Source organism: Perca flavescens, chromosome 23, assembly GCF_004354835.1.
Source record: "Perca flavescens isolate YP-PL-M2 chromosome 23, PFLA_1.0, whole genome shotgun sequence".
Taxonomy (NCBI): domain Eukaryota; kingdom Metazoa; phylum Chordata; class Actinopteri; order Perciformes; family Percidae; genus Perca; species Perca flavescens.
The window spans coordinates 10,917,789-10,942,658 of NC_041353.1; the positions used below are offsets into that span (position 1 = coordinate 10,917,789).

At 40.0% G+C, this 24,870-nt stretch overlaps 1 protein-coding gene across 3 annotated transcripts in view; it reads right to left on the bottom strand.

The window, feature by feature from the left end:
* LOC114549821 (voltage-dependent calcium channel subunit alpha-2/delta-1) overlaps positions 1-24,870 on the bottom strand; it is a 102,416-nt gene that overhangs the window by 69,972 nt on the left and 7,574 nt on the right. For all 3 annotated transcript variants that reach the window (XM_028570075.1, XM_028570074.1, XM_028570073.1), the window contains exons 2-3: positions 9,890-9,971; positions 6,100-6,216 (exon numbers count right to left, since the gene is read on the bottom strand). In XM_028570075.1, the coding sequence (XP_028425876.1) occupies positions 6,100-6,216; positions 9,890-9,971 (199 nt within the window). The remainder of the gene's footprint in view (positions 1-6,099; positions 6,217-9,889; positions 9,972-24,870) is intronic.

The following is a 24,870-nucleotide window of genomic DNA, read 5'->3' on the forward strand; positions in this document are numbered from 1 at the left end:
ACGTGTACATTTATATATATATATAAACACTCCACTTGGGCTTTGTGAAATAATTTACTGGAGGGAAGAAAATGAGCACCAATAGCTCCAGCTATACTGACTGTGTACAGACACCAGCAGAGCAAGACGTTTTAGCAAAAACAAACATAACTGGCATAAACATTGGTGACATTGGTGACTCCTAATTGAGGGTTATTCTGCACATCTGCTGTTGTCTGGGTGTACGTGGAAATATTATAGATTGTACAGTAGATAGTAGCAATACTGTTATAGCAGTAACAATTTGAAAAATATGCAGAAATTATGATTTGTTAATAAAAAATACAGGAAAATAAAAACAGAAATATAATAACAAATTGGTGTAATGCTAATCTCCTACAGTAGCAGGGCACACCTCTATTCCCCCCTGACATGACTCAAGAGTTAAGGCCATTTTATGGTTCTGCGGAGGCTCCACTCGGAGCTTTCGCCGTAGCCTACGTAAGTGGCTGGTGTGTGCGTCGAGCCGTCGCGCGTGTGTGGAGGGGAGTGTGTGTTAGAGCGAGGGAGAAAGTGAGAGAGTGACAGCGATTAGCTTCAGAGCGAGTAGCGACTCAGCAGTCATAGTGAGAGAAACAAAGTGTCTCCCCTGTTCTTTTTGACCAAAGTGGGAAATCTTTAGCAGGAAAAGTTAACCCTCTCCTTGATTTCATGTTGTTTATGGAGAAGGAGAACCAGGAAATGAGACAGGGGAAATGCAACGCTACAAAGCCACGGCCGAGCGACGTGTAGTTACATTTTTCACGTCAGGCTACAGCATAGGGTCCGGTGTAGATTTTTGTCTTCACGAACCTACGTACGTAACAACAGCGTAGAGTTTACGCAGAAGGATAAATCAGCCTTTAGATAAAGAGATTTGTAATGGGGGTGGCTGTACTAGATTATCTTGCATTGTAAATTATATTATTTTGAAGGGCACAGGTTAACACTTGTGGTGTTACTTTAAATAGAAACTGACGTTTTATTTAATTATTTAATTTCATTGAAGTAAATATAGTATATTTTCACATTCCTGATTAGTCAAACTATACCGTATAGTGTTGATAGTACACATACTGTGTTTTACTTCCTGTTTTGGCTCTTGACTTTTCCAGGGAAGTGAGCAATTTCCTCTCTCTGATTACTTTTCATTGCTTTGACTATACTTGTAATACTTTAAACAAATGTTAAGGGAAAGCACTGATCTATGTTTTGGAACTATATTTTTTAATTTTCATGCACAAATCTGCTAAATATCGGAGGAGTTTGATGACACGTGTGTAGCAAGGCTGCTGCATTGTTGCTTGTGTGTACTTTTTCTAAAGTTACAGTTGCAATTGCTGCAAAGTGTGATTCTTGTCTTGCACACAACCCAAGACAGAGTTAGTTTAATAAAAACATGATCTGTGCCATACATTTCTTTGCTGTGATGTAAGATCTGTCTCCCTCTAAGTAGCCACAGCTGACAGCATTTGAGAGACTGCATGTCAAGGGAGCACCGATGTCAAACGCAGCAGCTGAATTGAGGTGACAGGATGGGCAGATGTCAGATTGACGGACTGCAAATCCAAGTGGGCTCCTGATTAAGTTAATGACAGCAGCCATCATTCTAATGGGATTGTGTTTCTTGACAATTGCTGGCAAACACGCATACTGTACAACCAGACACACAGACACAGACACACACACACACACACAAAAAAACACTTGCAAAGCATAGCCAGAGGCGACAATTTGCCCTATTGTAAAGAGAAATGCCACCAGTCAGTGAGGCAGTGTCTATCCTGCTTATTTCAAGCACAACATAGCCTGAACTGTACATCGGCAGGGGCTGGAAATACAGACAACTTCAGTGGGCTGTAAAGTGCTTTGGCATGATGTCTTACAGTAGTCCATCCAAAATGTAAAATTCAAAGCTTTAACACTTTGTGGTGGAGGGATTTTCCTAATTTTATAGATATACAGATGAGACATAATGAAGATTCAAAGGAAAAAGAGAAAATATTTTTTAGGTGGGAATAACCTGATAACCTGACCACAGGTCTAGAACTCTGCTCTTGAGCAGGCTTCACACAGTCCTCAGAAAAGAACAAGAAGAAATGCTTGGCTGTTGTATGAAAAGTGAACATTGGTTACTATAAAAATCATTTACATAATGTTAATACAGTATGTCATAAGTAAGAGTTGATTTCCAGAAAGATATCCAGCTTGGTTTAGACAATACTGGCCAACGTTTTCATCCAATATACTACTTGTCCAGTATTGCTACATTAAATGGAAAAGCATTATGCGTCCCAACTCAATATTAAAGTTGTAGTGCAGGACTTTTAAAAATAAATAAAAGTCTGTTACATTTAAGCCCTTGCCAACTGAATTCACTAGGACTGCTCCCTCTTGGTTGATTAGTTGACTAATCGGTCGTTTTGGTCTTAGTCAACTTAGATTTCTTTAGTCATGTTTTATGCTTTTTTCATGCTGAATGACTTATTTCCAAGAAACGTACGAGCACATCTCTGGTAAACAAAAGAATTAAAGTGGTGCTTTTGCATGACTCTTTGCGGAGAAACTCGGATTTACAGATCTGTCGATTAAATCAACTAATCAATTAGTCGATACAATTGAATGAGTGTTAGTCGACTAAGGATTTCTTCAATCGTGTATTTCACAGTGCACCGGAGTTGTGGTGTATGTGTTTTATGTCAAACTAGCCAATGCTAAAGGGGCAGGAAGGGGGGAAAGACCATAGCAACGGAGCATCAGTTAGGAGTATGGTGGAAGCTATGGTGGAAAATCCAAGAAAAGTTTCTGGAGTGGATGCTCCAGATAAAAAAGAAACTTGTTCATAGGAAGGAAAAGTAAAGTAAAAAAAAGCAGGGTAAACAGATATCAAAGCAGGAAATACACAGGTAGAATCAATAACATTAATGGTGGTCAATGCATTATTACATGTCTACAGTAGAGGGAGCAGGTTCAGGGAAACTGGGTCTAAAAAATGCCAGCAGCAGTAGGCTATCTCATCACAAAATAACTAGAATTATGTACCACAGCACATAGCAGTGCTGTGTGAACAAGAAGAGAGTGTTGCCTGTTGAATTGCGTACTACAAGGCCAAGATCTTAATGGATGGAGGGAGTCTGTAATAGGCCTCTAGTCTTTTGTACGCTGCCTCATGGGAGGTGTGGCTTAGTGCACTCATGGACTTCCTACCACTCTCCCTCTACTCATCATCATTTCTCTCTCATGCACATCAGGCCATTACATTTCTTTCAGACAGAAAGCTATAACCTCTCACGCGATCTCTCTTTTACATGATCACTTCATGCTGTGTGTAATCAGCTCTTCCAAATGGAAGCGAGAAAAGAGGGAGGAATGAAGGAAAGTGAGATGACAGGAAACCAAAGAACAAGGATACTGAAGGTGGTAAGTCAAAGGGAGGGATTGATTACCGGACAGATTAAAACCTGTGCAGAGAAATATTAGATTAGTGTAGGTCGGGTCAAAAACATTACAGATGCTGCAGTCGTCCTTTGCCTGCTTCCATTTCAATTCATGATTCAGCTAAGTGGACATAGCAACTACTTATGGTCTCTTACATAAACTAATGGCCATAATGCTGGCTCAACTCCACTTCATTATACAGAACACCATTTACGGTACAGTAGCTAACACGCCACCACAGAACATCTCTTCAATGCTAACACAGTGACAAATAAGCATACTTTCTTAGGAGGAACAAAGAACATCAGCATATGGTGTGAAACTTTAAACTTTGCTGTTGTCACACTTCTAGTAAAGAGCTAAACAACTGCCGTTAACTCACGCAGGTGAAAAACACAGCAGATGGTGTTGATAAAATGTAAGAACAGAGCCTATAGTTTAATATCTCTATTCTTGTGCCATCAATTCACCGAGCAGTCGTGTTTGACTCCCAAGGTGCAACACAACTACACCAAAAACTAATTGTCCCTCATCCCCTGGCATTTATTGGGATGTAAGAAAAACAAAACGCTTGGATGGATTGATAGGGTAATCAATGAGAATGTAACTATGGCAACAGGCTGTAAGGCTTTAATTGAATATTTATGGCTCTTGGAGCCAGATTGATCGAGGCCGGGAGCGCCAAGAAGATCCTAATTTAGTTAACCAAATACTGCTATTTTTTAACTAAGGTGGAGTGAAAGGTTGTTTGGATCCCTTTAGCTGTTGTCCTTTGTAACTACATGCAAACAACTAAAACTCTATAGCCACACTAGCAGCTCTGCTCTCTCATCAGCATGCCAACATGTTCACAATAACAATGGTGCCATTTTGATGTTTAGCAGGTAATGTTTACCACATCCACCATCTTAGTTTAGCATCATTATTTTTGTAAGTATTTGGCAATAAACCAAATATTTTGTTGGACAAATACAAATGTTGACCTGATGGCTAAGAGATCAAAGTTTTTACAATTCATCTTGACAGGACATGTGAACATGAATTGTTTGCCAAATCATAATAAAATAAATCTAGGGCTGGGACGATTCGTCAACGTAATCGATTATGTAAATGCGTCGACACAAATAATTTGCGTCGACGCGTCACTAAATAAAATAAATAAATCAAACTTGCGTGCAAATTAATTAATTCATTATTTGACCTACTGTTAAAAAAAGCAAATACAGGTTAATCTCTCATACACTACTCTTTTTGCACTTGCTCTGTTTACTTTAAGTTTTTATTTTAGTATTCCTCCTGAAAGTGACTTTATTTTGTTGTTGGATTGATAGCCTAAAGTCACTTTCAGGCTGCTTCAGGTTGCACTACAAATTCATTTTACTTCAACAGTGCAGTGTTAAACAATTTCAATAAATAGAGATTTAGATGTCTTATTGAAATTTGTTTTGTGTAAATTGTTAATAACTGAGCAATAGGAAAATAATCACTAATTGAAAAATTAATCGTTAGATTAATCGAAAAATTAATTGTTCGATTAGTTGACTAATTGAAAAAATTATCGCTAGATTAATCGTTTAAAAAATAATCGTTTGGGACAGCCCTAGATAAATCCTTTGGGAACCATGAATGTCTGCATAAAAAAAGAGGTTGAGATTTTGATGCGATCTGCAGGTGGCACTAGATGAAAAGTCAGAGGATCACACAATGTAATTAAGATAAATCCTCTGGGGACCTATGCTATCTGTACAAAAGCCCCTGCTGACCTATTAAATAGTTATGATTTTTTCGTCTGGACCTATGTGGTGGACCAACCTAATCGATCAACATTGTTATCCCTAGAGCTATTCTGCTAGCATAACATAGAATGTTATGTTGTAGATAATATGTTATATTGTTTGTCACAAGGTTGTAAACAGCTTGTACTACAGGTTTGCTGTTAACAAAAGAACATACCAAACCTGACTCAATCTCACAGCTCCACCAAGGTTATAGAATTGTCTTGTCAGCTATTCAACAAGGAAACAGTTCAGCCACTTGTGGTGAACGTTGTCGGGAACACTTGACTACAAAATGAAAGCATTTGCCGAGGGTAGCCTTCATAGCATTTTCCTTCTGTTCGGTTCATTCAATTGACCTTTAAAAGCAGCAGGTATGGATTAGGTATGGAGGGCAGACTCAGTGGCCACAGGAAAGACAAAAGATTCCTGAAAGTTGAAACTAAACAGTGTACATCTGTAACATATTTTTTTTCATAACAGGAAAAAGTGATACACATACACAAACAGTAAAATGGTAAATTTTTTTGCATGTAGCAACCCAGACTGGTAACTGAATCAAGTAATCTAGCTAGAGAATGTCTGCTTATATCCGATCAGTGCATGCCCTGAAGCAATGGCTGTGTTTCAGTGTCTGTTCTGATGTGAAATGAGGAAGAGCAGATTGTTTCTGTGCATTTCCTTGGGCTGTGCTAGGAGAGACGCTAGGCCTGGTACAAACCCGACTAGAATTAGCATTTTGTGTCCCTATCTCAAAACAAAAAATAACAGCTTTTAGTGGTCAAGTTGGTAAAGTAGTAGAAAAAGCAAAACTCCCTAAGAAGCGGGGTTGCCACAAGATCATTTTGTGTTTGGAGATCAAACTCACCTTTAGTGCTCGGGAGCGGTTAGCCAGCAGTTTCTCTATATTCCCAGCAGCCGTCGCCACCAGTTGCCTTGCATTGTTGGACTCCACGCTGAAGTGAGGTCTGTGTTTGTGATATATCTGAGACAATCAGAATAGAAGAGCAGGGGTCAGAGATGAGTAGAACTTAAACTGAATAAATCTAAATGTCCTTGATGTCAAGTCTTAATCAGTAAGCAGTCGTTCAGACTGAAAACATACCTGCATTACCTGGATAGAAACCTGGATTAGATTTTTCAGGTAGCGTTGAGAATGTAATACAACCCAGGAAGCCAATTTGAGTAACAGATTCACAAGTTTAAAGGGTTATCAGACATCAAATATGCCTATTTGAGAAGCCCACATAGTGGTAGGTTTGTGTTGCATCAAACATTGAGCCAGATTTAACTTTCTTGCTAGATGACCCTGCATTTTTTTTCCGGTGCCCTCTCGGCATCCTCACTGTGCCATCGCAGCGGTCCAGTTTAAAAGAATAAAGGGGCTGCATGATGATGAGGTGTGGTGACATCCCCCAAAATTATGATTTCAACCACTGGTTGGCTTTACAAAGCAAACATTTTCGCATAAAGTTCAGAAAACAAAATTACGAGTGGCATGTATGTGTTTTCCTTAAATTAAAACGGATCTTCCTCATGTTTTCTCAGTCTTAAGATATTTTCTATCCACAGACTATCTGACTATCAGTTGTCATCTTCTATTCTTCATTGGACCTCACTGACCAACGCACAGTGATTTAAAAAAGAAACTTACATGTCCAGTGATTCAATTGCAATGTCAGGTTATGCAACAAATTTACTGTGCTATGAAATATGCTCCAGCAAAATAAAATAGGAACACAAATGCCAAACAGCCAATTATTTAGCAGCCTAGAGGGATTTCATTGTCCGACATTCATCCACAGAACTGCGGCATGTGCACGTATTTGTCTTCATCCTCCAGGCTTCCGATGGATTTTGCTTTTGAGCAAGCGCAATATTACAGAGAAATAGTCCTGCCTTTTAGATTTGGATTGTGTTATCAAAAAGTATACAGGATGATTTTCTTAAAATGTATATATTTAATCTGCATGTTGGAACTGAATATACCCATATTGTGGATTTGGGGTCTCTAGTTGAAAATACGATTCCAAGTGACGAAAAGCACTGTGTGCATAAAAGTCTACAATTAATAATATTAGAAGGTGTTTACAGGATGAACAGCACATGCAATCAGGATAATTTCTCCACACGCATTATTAACTTGCAAGCTTCATCGCACTTTTAAATACTGCATGCTGTGTACAGTACATTTTGTTTGGCTAAGGGCGTCCCCAAAACAATCAGCTTCTGTTACAGTAACAGTTTGAGAGGCTTCAGTTTCACAAAATATTGCCAGATATGTTAATTATATTTCTGGTGACAAGTTGTGCCACAACTGAAAATAAAACACGTTTTGTAATGATTTCAGTGATGCTTTAAAGCCGACCGATTATATTCTCAAAGTGCCAGATGCATTAGCCTATGTCAATCAATGTGGATCTAAAAAGCTTTTTCTCTTTTGTCAGATGAGGCTTTGTGTGTGGGTGTACGTGTGCAAGGACTATGGCCATCACTGTATAGTCGTGACGCTGATCTTATCTGAGCACGTACATTGCGCTGGCAGAATGAAATGATGCAGCGTTAGGTCTAATGAGAAGATACTATATATAGACTAGTGATGTATTGTGACAGCTGAGGTCGTGCAAGGAGGGTTAAAGAGATGAAGAAAAGTAGTGACTTGAAGTACAAACGTTAATTCTTGTCAATACTGAACCTTTGCAATGGATTTTATTTAAAGTCGAACTGAAATCAAATTTGTTAAGCTAAGAAATCAGTATATCAAACTGTTAAATTACTACTATATAGCCTACTACCTGTATAGATAGTTGGTTCTGTCTGACTACAGTATGTAGGTACTGGTCAATTTGTTGGTGCAATATTCAGGGGCACTAAAAATAGTTTGCTAAACCACTTGTATTCCAGGCAGATGGGCAGAAACCAGCATTTACTTTTTGGTTACAGAACATCTAATTGAGTGTTGAAAGTTTGTTAATTTGCCAATGGCACAGATGTTTAAAAAAAATAAACAAAAAGTAACGTCTAGTAGGAATCAAGGATATTAGCGAGCTAGGTCAACTAAGTTTTACTTACTAAGTGTAAGCTAATTAGCCTAGCTTGTTAGCTTCCACTTTCTGAGAGGAATACAATCTTAACAAAAGGTCTCCCCAAATGTTGAATATTTTTAAGGGGCAGACAGCTTAAATTGCAAATGGTAGATACTAGGGGTGGTACGGTTCACAAAACTCACGGTTCAGTTCGTATCACGGTTTAAGGGTCACAGTTTTTGGTTCTGTACGGTTCTTGTTATTTTTTCTTTTAGTCTTTAACACTCCAGAAATATACTTCAGCATAATATATATAGCTTACTTATCCACAATGTAGGATACAGTATTAAATAATTATATTGTTAGGCTATATCATGCACAAACTGAATTTGACTTGACTTTAAGCACATTATTGGGACCATCTCTGAGGAAAGCTAGGTGAGATTTTGATACAGCAAAAGGAAAGACATCAATGATTTCAACATGCTTTTCATTTATTTGGCAAAAAAAAAGGAGAATGTGTATTGCCATCTACAGGAACTTATGTGCCTTTTTAGCACATGAAGATTGAAATATTACAGAATATCTATTGAAATAACTTGCATTTATCAAACTGCCAACTTCAGTGTAGCTCTTACAAAATGTATCCTTTAAAAGAAAAAGAGAGGAACTTAAAGCTCCGTCTTTTGAATAAGTCAGAAAACGTTAAACATAAAAACAGTTTACATTGTTAGTTAATTTCCTATCCTGGCCTGGGCTGGGACACACGGTCATACCGTTTGATAAAGTACTTATTGGACTTATCATTGCACTTAGAATACCAAGCGTAGCTGTCAGGTCCTCCTGTACGTCTCATCTCCGTTTTTTCCTGCATCCTTCGTGTATGTTTGTGTGTGTGTGTGTGTGTGTGTGTGCGGCAGTCGCGGGGAGAGCTGAGCAGCCCCGCCCGCTGCAGAGAGCCGACAGAGAAACTGCAGCCGCTTCAGCGACTTTAGAGTGAAAAAACGTTACAGCGTACATTGATGTTAAAATGTATACAGGTTGGCAGGACGGCCTGAAATGTTTTGCACGGTCTTTCTATGTAGGTTTTGTTGGTAACTTGTCCACACCTCTTCTTTTGCGCGAAAGACAAACACACTGTCTGAGGTCACATACGGGCACCTAACGGGCACGAGGCTACATTGCGCATGCGTCGAACCATGCGGCACACACACTCTCCGAACCGAGACAAGCGGACCGAACGGTCGGATGTTTTTTCATGAACCGTACCACCCCTAGAAGATAACCAGCGCTAACTGAGCTAGTTGAAAAAGGGTGACATGCCCAGTTAGTAGCGCACCATGGAAGTTGACAGATCGTCTCCTAGCAATGCTAGTCCTCAAATGTCAGTCAACTACTCCTATTAAAAAAAAAAACCACCAAGAGTCCTGAAGCTTAGATGATACTTAGAAAAAAAAAAGGTTTTATGCTCCACTGTATACAAAATAGCGGCAGTATCATTAAAGGTCATCTTGCCATACACAAAAAGTGAAGTGAATTTCAGTTCAAATTTAAAATCCAATGGTTATAAACTCTACTTTTTTAGAAATTGGTCTAAATAAATAAGAAACAAAAACAGAAAGGCATGCTTACCTGTATTAGGTTCTCCATACCACTGGATGTGTCTGTTAATGTGATCAACTCTTTTTGCATCTGGTCAACCCATTCCTTTATCCTAAGAACATGAAAAACATCAATTAGCCAACCAATCCTCATTTAATGTAAAACTTTTGATTGACCTGCACAGTTTAATCAAATTTTCCAAGGTCCTCCACACTCAATCTGTTTGAATACAGCCCACATGATCACAAGACTTGAGCTTTATTGCTAACTATTACAATATGCTAAAAAAAAGCTGTATAGAGATTCAGGAAGGGAAAGCATGAAATAATAATGTTTAGCCACGTGAATACATTGCTCTACTCCACGAGCTGTGCATTAAACCTGAGAGCTATTCATAGTTGTCAGCATTAGAGTGTTACATCCTCAGGGGTGGGATGGTGGTTAATGTATTCTCCTAATGAAAAAGAGGACAGAAAGGGAAAGAGGAAGAAACTGAAAAAGAGGTACACTAATGTTAATTTATTAGAGCGTATACTTTGTTTTATGACTCTAACACACTTTAGTAAGATCAGAACATATCTTCTTTACTTAAGTAAAAAATGTTTTTATTGTTTTGCATTGCAAAAAGCTCAGCATTAGTACAACCAGTAGTATTCTATGACACTTATGTGAATGTCTGTGTGTCCATGAACATATCAAAACACAGCATGTCTAAACTGTTATAGATCAACTTTTTGTCCTGTAACTTAGCCATGAAGCTTTTAAAGGACACCAGTTCCTATATATGGAAATCCCTGGCATTAAGTTCCGGCTATGTGAAATAGATTTTATAGATAGATAGAAATTTTGCTCACTTGGTAACCACTCTCACATCAAGGTATGACTGGATCAATGGAACTCTCATGTCTGTACGGTAAAGATGAAACAACAACCAGTAGCCGGTTGGCTTAGCTTATCATAGGTAGTGGACACAATGGCAACAGCTAATCTGGCTCTGTCACACACTGACGAAATCTGCCTACAAGCGATGTTAAAGCTCACAAATTAACACATTATCTTTTGTTTATTCCAGCCATACAAAAAACCAAGTGTAAAATGAAACGATGTGGTTTTATAGAGGAAACCAGAACAATTTGTTTTTACATTTTGGTCTAGGCTAGCCGTTTCCAGTGTTCAGATTCCTGGCATTACCATCCAGCATACAGATGCAGAAGTGGTATCAGTCTTCTCATCAAATGAGCATATTTCCCAAAATGTTGAACTATTCCTTTTAAACGGAGTTGAAATCAATAAAATTCAAAGTATTAATTAAGTATATAATTGAAAGTGCTGATGTAGAATTGTTTCACCAAAACCACTGTCCACAGGTAATATAATCCCTATTGGAACTACAATACTTTTATCAACCTCCTGTTGCTCAACTGCACAGACAACTCTCAAAACAATTACACTGTAAGACAGTTAGTGTAATTATACACAAACCCTCCCCTGGCTCCTTTACGACACCCATTGAAACAATACATGACATAATAAAGAAAATGACCCTTTCTCCCCCACAGTGTGAATTCACCCTCTCCACCTTCCACACTGCTGAGGGACATATGAACCCTGTCAATGTTATCTTATTAAAAAAAATACAGTGTAATGTGAGGAGGGTTAGCTCAGGCTGAAAACGTTTAGCATAGCCGCCACATAGTATATTTAGCCTTCTGAAAGACAGCTGCTAGTAGCTGAGGGCAGATATAGGATGGGCGTAATGTCAGCACATAGCTCAGCCTCTCTCTCTCTCTCTCTCTCTCTCTCTCTCTCTCTCTCTCTCTCTCTCTCTCTCTCTCTCTCTCTCTCTCTCTCTCTCTCTCTCTCTCTCTCTCTCTCTCTCTCTCTCTGAAAATAAGAGGATTTAATCTGCTACAAATTACTTCATAGTGGATTTTCATCGATAGTTATAACGACTGCACAAGTCCAGGGTTGAGATAAGGTCCACTGGCCATGGCGAGGGTTGTTATGCATGTGACTCTTTCAAGTAAGCCCAGTTGGCCTTCAACAAAAAGGAGGGGGCCGATTACAACAGGTGTATAATGCGAAAACGGTGAGCGGGTGTGGGTATATGGTTATGCTTCATCAAAGATGTTCAATACCATTAATAATTCATTCATGTTTTTTGAGCGTGCTACATCATATTCTCTTCACATCTAATGTATGTGTGAGGCAAGTGTTTCTAGATATAGACAGCTCTGGTCATGAACTAGTTGACACTAATCTTGTGTTCGCAGAGCTTCTTTGCAGTAGGAGGAGAGTTACAATAAAATGTGATCCAGGTGTGCCTAACCACACTAGTTGTGGCAAAAGTGATTTGTTCCCTCACTTGTCTGCAGCAGCTTTGGGGTTTCTACATGAGATAATGTTGTAATGTAAAATGTATTAATAATTGCTAATTCTACTTACTTTGTGCTAGAATTTAGAATGTATCTCTCTGATTGCAGTTTAATCAAACATCTTGGGTAAAAACACAAAAGGCTAGCAGCGTTCTGATTGGCCACTTCCACAAATAACTACCTTCCTCTTCCTCCAGTGAAATGGCAAACATTCCCAGCATAGCATCAGGCTGTGCGGCTTTCTCATAAGTTAAGAAATAGTGTTTCTTTATTAATAGAAGCAGACTAAGGAAATATTTTTTTAATGAAGAAAAGTGCAAAAAAAGTCCAAAAGCATTTAATAAGGGAATGGAAACTTGGAGCAGGACATGGAAAAATGAGATAGCATCATTATCCCCTCCCATGCTCAGCTCCTATTCTGCACCCCCTCTCTCACTCGGTCTCTCCTTGGGGAAATCAGAGAGGAGGGGCAATGTGGAAAGGAAGGAAGCCTCCAAAATGGCTGGTGAGCCATGTGGAGCCACTCGGCTATACAGCGGTTGGTTGCAGACTGCAGGGCTGGAAATGAGAGGAGCCATGAGAAACTCAGCCAAGTGTGAGACCTGCTGGCATTACAAGCCTCTTTCCTCTCACACTTGTCTCACTGAGTCATTACTAACACCCACTTATGAAGCAGACACAGTTTTTCTGACAGGCAATTGTTGAAGACCCCTTCTTTTGTTCTTTTTGCCAGTTGTAGTCATTCACTCGTATACAAGCTCACTTGACAGTCACTACTAGGCTCACTACACTGCGTAAGAACGCAGTGTAGACCAGCCTACTACAACATCTGGGGCTGATTGTTTTTGGTCACAACCGTATAATCTATAAAATTATAAAAGGGTACAAAAGTCCAGTGTACATGCAGTTAAAAAAAAATTAATAAAAAATAAATATATACATTTTACTACATCTTGATAACCCTAATGAGTAGGAGATTTAGACAAATAAGGTATTGCATTAAACAAGACCACATAATCACTGTTTTGTTCTCTGGAATTTACTCTTGTGCTACTGTGATGATTCATTTTAAGGGGCACTACATCAATTTTACACCAAATTCAGCTTACTCATGACAGAGAATACTACTCAGGCTGTGAAAACAGACAAACTGTATATTGTATTCTGTGGCTCTGGACAGAGTTATGAGTTTACCAAGTATAACAGCATTTACCAGGTGAGGAAGGTCTAAATAGTCGCTACTAAGTTGCAGGACAATACTAAAAAACAATACTAAATAGCTGGAAAGGCCCATTAAAGAGTTGTGCAGAGTGTTGGGAGGTTTCACCATCCTTTTCTTTAGCAACTGCATTGAAACAGTTACCAATTAGAGTTACAGTTTTCTTTCTCTTATTCTTTCTTGTACTTACTGTGCTGTTAAAGTCCAAAAACGTGGTATTTTATATCATGTTTAGTAATAATTTGTGTTCCATAATGTACTTCGTTGGCAGAATATTACAGCAGGGCCTCCAAACTCTCAGTGTCCCACTCCCTTCACTTTTTAGACTAGTCAGGAAGTTGGCAACATAAATGTTCTTATAAAGTCAATAACATAAAATAATCCCGTCCTTAGTCCTTTCAGTGATACAAGTGACTGCTAGTGCTTGCTGGGAGTCTGAAGGAATGCCCACAGGTTGCAGCAGCTTGTGTTTGACCAATTAGTGACAACTAGTACTACAAACTCCACTGTGATAGTTCCAGCCAGCAGTGGCTCTCTCAGGATGAAATACAATTAAATAAAAGTAATTTTAAGTAAGGTAGGTCATTCTGCCAGGTGGGAAATATCTGTCAAAGTGGGCTACTAAATGTGTGTAAAACTAAGGTAGTTTCTTCAGAAAAAGGCAAGGCTGACAGTAACAGAAACCAGCTTTAAAGACAGGTAACTTATTCCACCTAGTAGGAACTCACACATCACAATATCACTCGGATACCACACACACATTTCCCTGTGCAGAGCTGGAAATGAGCCCTGGTCTTAAACATGCACACACCCTTTGGGCCTGGACTAGTTTAATACTTGCGAGAGTTGAGATGAGGAGCTCCAATACCGGTCTACCTCAGCATGTTGCTTGTGATAGTGAAATATGATTCAATGTGCATGCAATACAGATCATCGCAGGTTCACTGACTTTAGAGAGTTGGAGACACACTTGGTTGGAGTTTAGACGAACAGATCATCTGATATGAGGGATCCAAATGATGAAAAGATGACATTAAAATTTCATCAAGTTCTTTCCACGTCCTCAGTCACAAGCACAAATGTGCCAGTGAGTTAAATGGTGTGAAATTAGATGAGGTGCTGGTGAGCGGTGTCAATATTACCGCAGATAATGCAACACCACCTGTCTGCAGACCAATTCAGAAAAACAAACGCGCAAGACAAAATTGTCCACATGTCACAGGTATGTGAGTCTTTCTTACTGCTAAATTTATTCATTCCTCAACTTGACAAGTGAGCATGTCTTAATTTGTGCTTGAACCATGATTGGCAGTAGCCACCCCCTCTCCTTTGGCCTCCATCCCTCTAATGACTGGAAGAGAAGCTGCCACCTTTAGGCCAGCTGTCATATGTGTGTACGTGTACATGTGTGTGTGTCACTGTCTGTATGTAACCAGAGCAGTGGGTCTTTCAGGGGGCAGTGGGGGTTATCCAGGGTCAAAGGTCACCAGGACTGGTGCAGCTCTTAATGTAATGAAGTACCCACCATTCAGAGTGATGGACCAGCACATGACAAAGCACTGCATAACAATTTAGAGTGTGAACAATTGGCAGAGACTTGGCTTTAAAGCTTAAAACTGCACTAATCAAAATTTGGTTTAATTTAGTAAGTAACGAATCAAATATTTCCCTCACAAAGAAAACGTGTATTGGACTTGGATTCATCAGGTAGCCATCCCAAACCAACTGTATAACGTGAAAATATGTCAGTGATGCGCTGCCCAAAAATGGGCAAAAAAAAATCTATTAATGCAGGTTTTATTTATATTTTTATTAAGTGACACACTGCCTAGATGCCGTCCTATTTGCGAGGTAATAATGTTCAGGAGCAATTACTATTATTATATCGTTATGACGAGTAGTGCTAGTGTAATACTAGTTTATGATGCACAAACAAATCATTGTCTGCTATAATTTCAATTTAAAATGAAAGAGGTGAATTAAAAAAAAATAATAAATGAGAAGATATGTATCAAATGATTCTGGGTGTACAGTACTAGCTGTATAACAGATTTATTCAGCATTATTTGCCACCTTAGAGAGTTGAAAAAAAAAAAAAAAAAAAAAACTTCTAAGGAACACCCTTACTCACCACAGAAGAATCACAAATAACCTTGTTCTGCCAGTTAGGTGCACACTGTCCAACCCGAGGGTTGAAAACTGGGAAGTGGACACAATCCCAGAATAGAGAGTATGACTCAGCATCAGAGCACTGCTTTCTTACCTCTGACCACATTTACCCCTCCGGCCGAGCTGTGTGCCTGTGAGTGTTCCCCTCTCCCTCTGTTTCTACACTTCAAAACCACAGCCTCTGGCCTTTAGCTGTTGTGCAGCTGTTTAATACACTTTAAGCAGGGTTAATACACTTGCAGGACAATCGGCTCAGGAAGTGAATACGATTTAACACTCAAAAACTATAAATATCAAAGTCTCCTGGGTCCCATTTATCAGGAAGCCATTTAGATTGAAGGATAATTCAAGTTAGTTACAGGAAGGGCAGCTTCAATTCACATTCTGGATTGAATTATTTAAAGGCTAATTCTGGTTAATTAAAATTTGTGTCTTATTTTCATTGTTTTGGCCATCATGACTATTCCATCCATGAAAAAAGATGGGGCATGAGAGAATATTTAAAAGATGACAACAACAACAACAACAACAACAACAACAACAACAACAACAACAACACAAACTATTTGGGAAGAGAAAACAAAAGCAGACACACAGTGATTACAAGATTGAACTTTCAGTGTTAAAGGTTTTAGCCAACATGCACATGAAGTCCTTATAGTACTCAGAATAGTTTTTTTTATTTGAGCAGCTATAATTCCATGACAACTGGACATACTCCATCTGCTGAGGAAACAGCTATGGACCTTGTGGTGTGACTGTTTTTGTTGACACCGGAACATCTATAACAGTTTAGACTGACTTCCTTCACTGGCTAAGCTGTGGGTTTGTTCACTGTCTGATCCGCTGGCTGTTTTTTTCTTGCCCAATTAAATGTCGTCATGATTTTAGAATTATTAACTTGGTGAGTACAAAGTTACTGTCACTGACAGTCACTGACAGAAATGACAGCCCAAACAATGAAAACAAGACCAAAGTGGTGCTAAACCGGAAGTATTTTTTTTAGATATAGCGTACACTGACCTCAAACTGTCCTTGACTAATACTTTGTTTCTACTTTTACCTCCATTCAAGATTTAGATAAAAAGCTCACAGTCGGGCTGTTACAAGGTTTGCAAGAGCTTGTAATCCAACTCTAAAAGATGGTTCCCAGATGGAGTTCATGGAGAGAAGATTGGGAAGATTTTACCTTCAAGCTTTTTCTGCGGAGTCTTGTCTTTACTTTAATACCAAACTTATTCCTATGTTCTTTCTAGAAAGAAAGCAGCAAGGGAACTTTAAATAAATACTCTGTAGAATGTATTCTTCTGCTTTGGGCTGTCAAAATATTTGAACACTTCTTCACGTCTCCCAGGTTAGCAGGCACTAGTTGTTTCAAGTCCTCTCATCTCAACTGAAACTCATGGAATTAACAGTCTAATGTCATGCAGCGTGCAATGCATGCCATATCCTTCATCAACACAGGAAGAGAAAGTACTACATCCAGGGAGGAGCAAATCAGTTTTTCTTCCACCACAACAACCTTCCATTGTTATTCAGCAGCACAGGTCTTGCCCCAAGTGTGCCCCTGTTATTTCTATAGCTTCATAACAAGTCTGTTTATTTTCAGTTTATTACTGTTTTTACCGAGGGATAAACCTGACACTGTGTAAACACCTTGGGCTGAGTGAAAGTCCAGAAAATTGATCGAGCAATGCCGGACGCCACATCACTCCGACTGAAACACCCAAAAGTCTGCCTCATGCTGGCTCCAAGGCCCGGCACGCCTATGTGCGAGCAGCCGCAAGAATCCAGGGCTCAATGTCCAATCTCTGAGTTTCCACTCCAGCGCCCTCTCGTCTTGTAAACATCCTCGTGTTTTTATACTCCGAACTCAGTCTGCGAATCCACATGATCTCTTAATACCATCGACACCGTCACAGAGGAAGCATCCGACAGATAAGACTCTTTGCTTTATTTTTTTCCCCTCCCTGTCTCATCATGTTGTGGAGTCATGGTGTCCAACACTGGGAGACAGCTTAAATCCTCCTGTGATAGTTGTAATTTGGGCTTCTAATCTGTTCGAGAGAGACTAGGCTGACACCATTACAGGAAGCAGAGGGGATGCAAAAAAGATGGGGATGTTTGAGGATGGCAGCTTGGATGTAATTGAGCCACTGGGGGGATAGCTAATAAGAGCTCTGACTATAAAGCAAGGCATCTAATAAGCAGCGAGCCTGACAGAGCTTTGTGGAAGACAAACAAGTCACTTTCTGCCCTTTTTTCTTTCTGCCTTTCCTTCTTTCATCAAACTCCTTTATCCTTATTCTGTAAATCTGTCACCTTTTGCTTAGTTGACTTCTCTTCCATTGATTGCTTGGGTCCTTCTTTCCAAATCTGCATGATTCTTTCCTCTTTACTTCTGCTGTATTCCCTATTTCGCATTTTCTCTCCAAACAAACTCATAATGTTAGAAATGTCTTTCTTTTGGCCTCGCCTCTCCCTCCTCTCACATGTATCACCACAAAGTACAAAGGAGACAAGTGATATCTTCTCCTTTATTGAGGTCAATAACACCATGATTGCAGGCTTTGTAAAATGCCTCACAGCATCATTATCCTCTATGGCAAGACAATATTGATATTTCTGCCTCTCTTCTACCATTTTCCTCTTAGCAAGTCAACTCAGAGCCTTTTACCGCACCCACTGCATAGATCTGAAGAGCCGTGTTTAAGTAAAGCCTTGACAACAGTATTGTCTGCCCTCTATCAAGCAATCATGTAGGGTGTGTTGCTGTGGAAGAGCAGACAAGACATTGTATGAGATCATTACCAAATAATGGGGTGGTGGCTGGTGGGCAATCATGCACTGATGGAGCAGGTTTGGGTTACAGGAAGCGGAATCCAAAGGGATTGATTTATTAGGTGAACTTATGGCCAAAGACAAACAGTTTCGTACTGACTTATTTTGTTCAGTTTGAAGCTACACCACCACTGGCATTTACTATATAATATAAAAGACAACAAAGCAGACTGGAATGGCATTCATTAATTTCAAAATCTGTTACTAAATTGCTTTTCTCAATTAACCACCATACTTAGCAACCCAAATAGTGTAGTTAGTTAGCTTTGAATGGCATAATGATATGTAAAGGTCTGTTTAAACAGGCTACAAAGCTTTTTTTTTTGCATTGAGTTAATTCTTGTGAATCTCATGTGCAGTTATATGCCCCACAGTTGACTGAACAGATGTTAACGTTAGCTGTAGCTAGGGATGTCACGAGAACCGATGCTTCGGTTTTTCTACAATACTGCAGGTACCAGAGGATGCAATTCTTCTGTAACTGGGCAGGGGGCAGCATGTCTAATAGTGTTCTAGTCTGCCTTTTAATGTCGAAGAAGAAGAATGCCTACCAGCACGAAAGAATATCTCTGTGCACACTCTGACTGCCTCACCGCAGTTAAGCTTTACCGTACATCCATAACTCTGGCTTTACCGTACATTTATGTCAACGTCTTTCATGAGTTCACCTAGAACTCCCAAACTGCAAGTAGTTCAGTTTTTCTCAGCCATTGTTATTCACATAGACCCTAATGTTAGCTACAATAACTGACATTAGCTAACATTAGCTAAGGTTAACGCTTGTTCCAGTGGACCTCTGCCAGACCAGCATACTCTCAGTTAAGTTAACTTCAACCAGGTTGAATCTATGTGAATATACAATGGCAGAGAGAAACGGTACTTAACACACTTGCTGTTTGGGAGGACAAGTGAACTCATGGAAGACATTGCCGTATGCTAGCTGTGTGGTGATGCCAGGCTTCGGAGCAGCTGTGGGTCCAGAAGACCCCCTATCCCTTAAACCCGCCAGCTATCACCACAAATAGAATCCAATTCTGTGGGAAACAACATATCCAAAGTGTTATTCTTTTTATCCATATCCTGAAATACATGTTATGAATAAAGAAGTGTAACCAATGTTGAAGTACATGTTTTTAAGCGCAGTATCGAATTGGCTATCGAGAATCATGGATTTTTACTGCAATGGAAGCGACAACTAAATTTCTGGTATCAGTACATCCCTAGCTGTAGCTAGCTAGCACCTTACATACCAACTGTGTGTGTATGAAGTGTGTCGCTAGAAACACACAGGCCAGGCACGTAATCACATTCAGGAAGGCCACAGTGCAGCTGGATACTTTACAAAATAAAACTAATTTCTAAATAAAACACCTAGCTTCATGGTGATTTTGACTTCTCAGCTGTGTCTAGAGCGAGACAGGCAATCAAGCACACAGAGACAGTCGGATGGACAGAGACGCACGCACGCAAATTGTAGCCTACCCCAAAATTACTTACAGAAGGACCCCAAACCACTTCAAGTGCTAAACAGCACATATCTTGCGAACATCAACCACCAGAACCTGTGTGTGTGTGTGTGTGTGTGTGTGTGTGTGTGTGTGTGTGTGTGTGTGTGTGTGTGTGTATATATATAGAGAGAGAGAGAGACAGTGTAGAGTGAGTCATGACACAAACAGGTGCTCAGTCAGTGTTTGCATGCAGTGTGAGAGGGGGAGTGGCCAGCGGCTAGAGCGGCAAAAACCAATGTGTGCTTCTTTTACCTATATATTTAACAATATCTTTTGCGTTTGTTATCCAAACAACGTCAAACTTGGCACTGCACTTACTCGTGCCCGTAGCAAGACACCTGTCAAGTTTGAAATCCATCGGACTAACGGTTCGAGAGATATGCACTTAACACCCACACACACACACACACAGACAGACGTTCCTGCAATTTATAGATAGATGTAATTTAGTTGTTTATAAGATTATATTTTTTTGTTTATGCTACATGTTTGTCTTTTAGCAAAAAATAATTCACTCATTCATTTATTTATTCATAATGATTTCCATTTCAAAATCTTTTTAAAACATTTTCTATTAACAAAGTCAGACCAGGCCATTTGGATATCTACTGTCTTTCCACTGGCGACATGAGACACACAGGGCCGGGGGTCAGACTCTCTCCCTACCCTTGTCTACGTTTGACCTCACACTCTGGACCACGGCTAGCTGGGACTGACTCGCCTTCCCCCTAGCGCCAAGTCTGCCTCGTCCACACCCTCCATGTCAAAAGGCATATACGTCCTGACAGAAATAACAGCTCCCATTGTATCACCTCTCCCAGCAGGTGTCTGGACACATTAAAATCAGAGGAAACAGAATTGTTGTGACACCTGCAAGTGTTTGTACTCGCTCCAGAGCAATCGCACCTGCTGGTGAGATTCCAGCACAATAGACTACAAAACGACAACAGCGACTAATTACTATTATATCCCCTGTTTGCGCACACAAATATGGGCCAGGTTGTGTCTAAATAAAAAAGAAGTTGGCAACTATTTCCATGTAGAAATGTCTAGGATGATTTTCTGTCAAGTAAGGACTGAAATGAAAATGTTCTTTTCTTTTAAACACAAAGTTTGTAAAAATGCATGGGGGACACGGCACTCTAATTTTTAGAATAAGGTTTTTCCTCACACTGTGTACCATTTAAATATATATTGTCTTTTAGTCTTTAAAAATCAACAGAGAAAATAAAATGTTATTCTAGATAACAATTTGACGGGATTTGTCCTCCACTTACTCATCTTTGCCCCTCCAGCTGTCTTTCTCTTTGCTACATGTCATTTTGAACTCTGCCCAAATGACTAAACATCCACATCCCTGTCACCTTTCTGAGCAAACTCTCTACCCACCCATCCATACATCAACCCTACCCCTTTGCCTCACTACACAAACACAATTCTGGGACAATGTGTATAAATAGAGAGATTAGAGAGCACCCCTGGCCAAAATGTCCAATTAATGTCAATCTAGACGCCTACATGAGCAGACTACTGTTAGTGCTGTCTCCCTGATGGCTACACTGATCAGTATAGTGTAGTAGTGTAGCGTAGTCTAGCATTAACAGCTCTTATGTGCCAATACAACTCCATTAAGGGGCTCAAGAGAAGCCATCATGGGTCCACTTTTCTCTGTGTCTCTCTCAAAATATTACACATCAGATGGGCTTGTTGTGTCTCACTAGAGATATTTTAAGCACTTATCACCTCTTGTGCGATCAGGATAAGTTGGCTTATTATGGAGTCCTTTACCACATTTCTAGATATTTATGGGAAACCTTTATTTCAAAACTAGCTAGTGGACACCCTTCACTATACAAGCTGGCTATTTGCTATATAGTGAGCTTTATGTGCAAAACAGTCCCATTTTTCTAGTAAATTTATCAGTATTAAAAATATAGGATTAAAAGGAATAGTTTTCGGGGCGCTGTTGAGTAATTGGCGATGTGAGACTTCTTTTACAGTGGCTCCTGGAAATGTGGCATTTTATATGATATAATTCATCTACTTTGACGTCTGTTCGACATATTTCGTGTGCTGAGAGAAGATAACTTCAATCTACACTGACTCTATAGCTTACAACATCGAAGATGACTGGTAAACCACCGAAACCAGACTCTTCCAAAGTGGGACGCAACGCCCAGCCTTGAGTATCTCCCGGGGAAGAGACCTCAGACTGTAACCTTTTAGTCAACATCAGGGAAATTATGGAAGAAATGCATTCTGACATTATTAGTAAATTTGACAGGGTCGTGTCTCAGTCTGTGAAAAGGAAGATAACTGCGGTTCTGGAGCCTTTTGAGAGAAAACTCAGTTCAGTGGATGAAACTGTTAGCGAGCTAGAACGCGCTGCTAATGATCACAGTGACCGGCTAATGGAGCTCGAAGCTAAAGTTTCTACGTTGAGCACTTTGGCCGATTCCCTTACTAAGAAATGTGATGACCTGGAGGGGCATTCGAGATGGAATAAAATACACTTGATAGGTCTGCCCGAAGGTTCAGAGGGGAAGCAACCCACTGACTTCACGGGCCAGCTACTCCAAGATCTACTCGGTCTCCAAGACAAGCCAGCCCTCGACCTGGCGCACAGATCTCTACGCACTAAACCCAAGGAGGGGGAACCTCCACAACCACTTATCGCCAGGGTGTGTCAATTTCAAGTCCGCAACGAAATCCTACGGCACGCATCGTAAGCAAAGACTCTCGTTAACCAAGGGAAAAGGATTTCCATCTTCCCGACTTCGCCCCGGCGGTGGCTGAGAGGTGGGCCGCTTTTGCTGCAGTGGAGAAAGTGCTCCATTCCTGCCCAAATGTCAAGTTTGGTCTTCGCTTCCTGGCTACTCTACTCTCTACCAAGCGGCGTTGTTGAAAGGTTTGAGGGTCCTGACGTAGCTTTAGAGTTTGTTGAGAAAAACATTCAGAAAGTTGCTACTCCAGAGATGGTTGAATAAGTCTAGGTCGATATCATTTTTGTAGCTAGGCTATACGTTCTAATTTTGCCGGTTTATAATGCTAGCCTATTTGTTTCTCAGTTTTTATGCAGACTTTTTTTTTGTGAAGGCTGACATTAGGACATTTTAATATTAGCCTAGGCTACTGTTTATTTTCTCTACATCAGCACTCTGTAAAACTTGTTTTACAGAGTGTGCGAGCAGACAAGACATTGCGACACATTTTTATGGGTCGCATTTCCTTATTTATTCTTGTTTAGTGTGTCTAAAACTAGAGGGCAATTGTGTTTATTTATAGGAGGGGTGTGCGCTACAGTGCGGATCGGGCCGCATTTTTTTTGTCTGAGCCCGGCCCGCATCCGACAGAGCAGTAACCGAACCCAGCCCGAGCCCGACAGGCATTAAGATATTTATGTCCGAGCCCGACCCGAGCACGACACAGTTAAAATCTCGTTTTTTTCTCATATGAATGACACATAGGTTTGTTTCTGTGGAAAGTCCGCTTTTATTAAGCAACTGTAGAAGGAATTTGGAAATGTCAACAGATGAGCGCATCAGCGCACACAGGGCAACAAGCGCACGTTAACACAGGCGCGCATCTACACCTAGATGCCCACACTGTGTACTTACAAGAGACGCATCTCAGAGATAGGGACCAGGCAAGGCTGAAGAGAGGATAGGTGGGGCAAGTTTATCATTCTTCATTCCTGGGCAAATCAAGGGGGGCAGCTATCCTACTTCATAAATCTATTCCATTTGTACACTCAAAAGGTGATTTCTGACCCAAATGGCAGATTCTTCATTGTTACTGGTCAGATGTATTACACCAATATAGTTTTGGCCAATGTTTATGCACGTAATTGGGATGAGGATAGTTTTTTCAAATGTCTATTTTCAAGAAGAAGAAGAAGATTTATTTATTTATATTAGGACAATGCACATTAATCAACATTTCTGTAAATGCGCCAGTGTTAGCCAGTCGGCTAATTTTCAACTGTAGTCCTAGTTGCATGCATGTCTTTCTTCCTGATCTTTCAACACATCATCTAATTCTTGGAGGAGACTTTAATACTTGGCTCAACCCGCAGCTTGATTGTTCCTCCTCCAATAGACGTCCACCATCAAAATCCTCCAAAATAATTTGAGCCTTTATGAACGAATTTTCTGTTTCTGATGTCTGGCTCTTTTTTAATCCCTCTGGAAGGGAGTATTCTTTCTTTTCTAGTGCCCACCACACTTTTACGTGTATTGATTATTTCCTTATTGATAACAAACTCCTTCCATCGGTGTAATCTTGTAAATACGAAGCAATAGTTCTTTCTGACCATTCTCCTGTGTCCACGGTAGTTTATGTTAAAGACCGTGTTGGATGGCATGTTCCATGGAGACTCATACAAGCCTCCTCTCTGATCAGGATTTCATTAACTTTATTATTTGTCAAATAGATCAGTTGGTTTGCCTAAACAAAACTCCTGATGTTTCAGCTTCTGTTGTATGGGTAGCCTGAAAGAGTAAAAAAGCTCCCTAGGTTGCGTAAACAATATTTACAGCGTCCCAAATCACTTGGGGGGTTGGCTATCCCCAATATGACATTCTATTACTGGGACGCTAATATTAGAATTCTAAAATTCTGGCTCCAATATGAAACTTTAGATCCCGCGCTCGCTTGGGTAACCATGGAGGCATTTTCTACTAAACCAGTTTCAGTGAAGGCTGTAGTGCATTCTTCTACTTTATCCTCCACTTCTCCGTACAGTAAGAATGTGCTTGTGAACTTCTCTTAGAATTTGGGCTCAATTTAAATGCTGTTTTGGTTTACAATCTTTGCTCCAATAGCCACTAATCATACTTTCCTTCCATCTCTTGTAGACAATGCTTTTTCATTTTGGTCCAATCAAGGCATAGTATCATT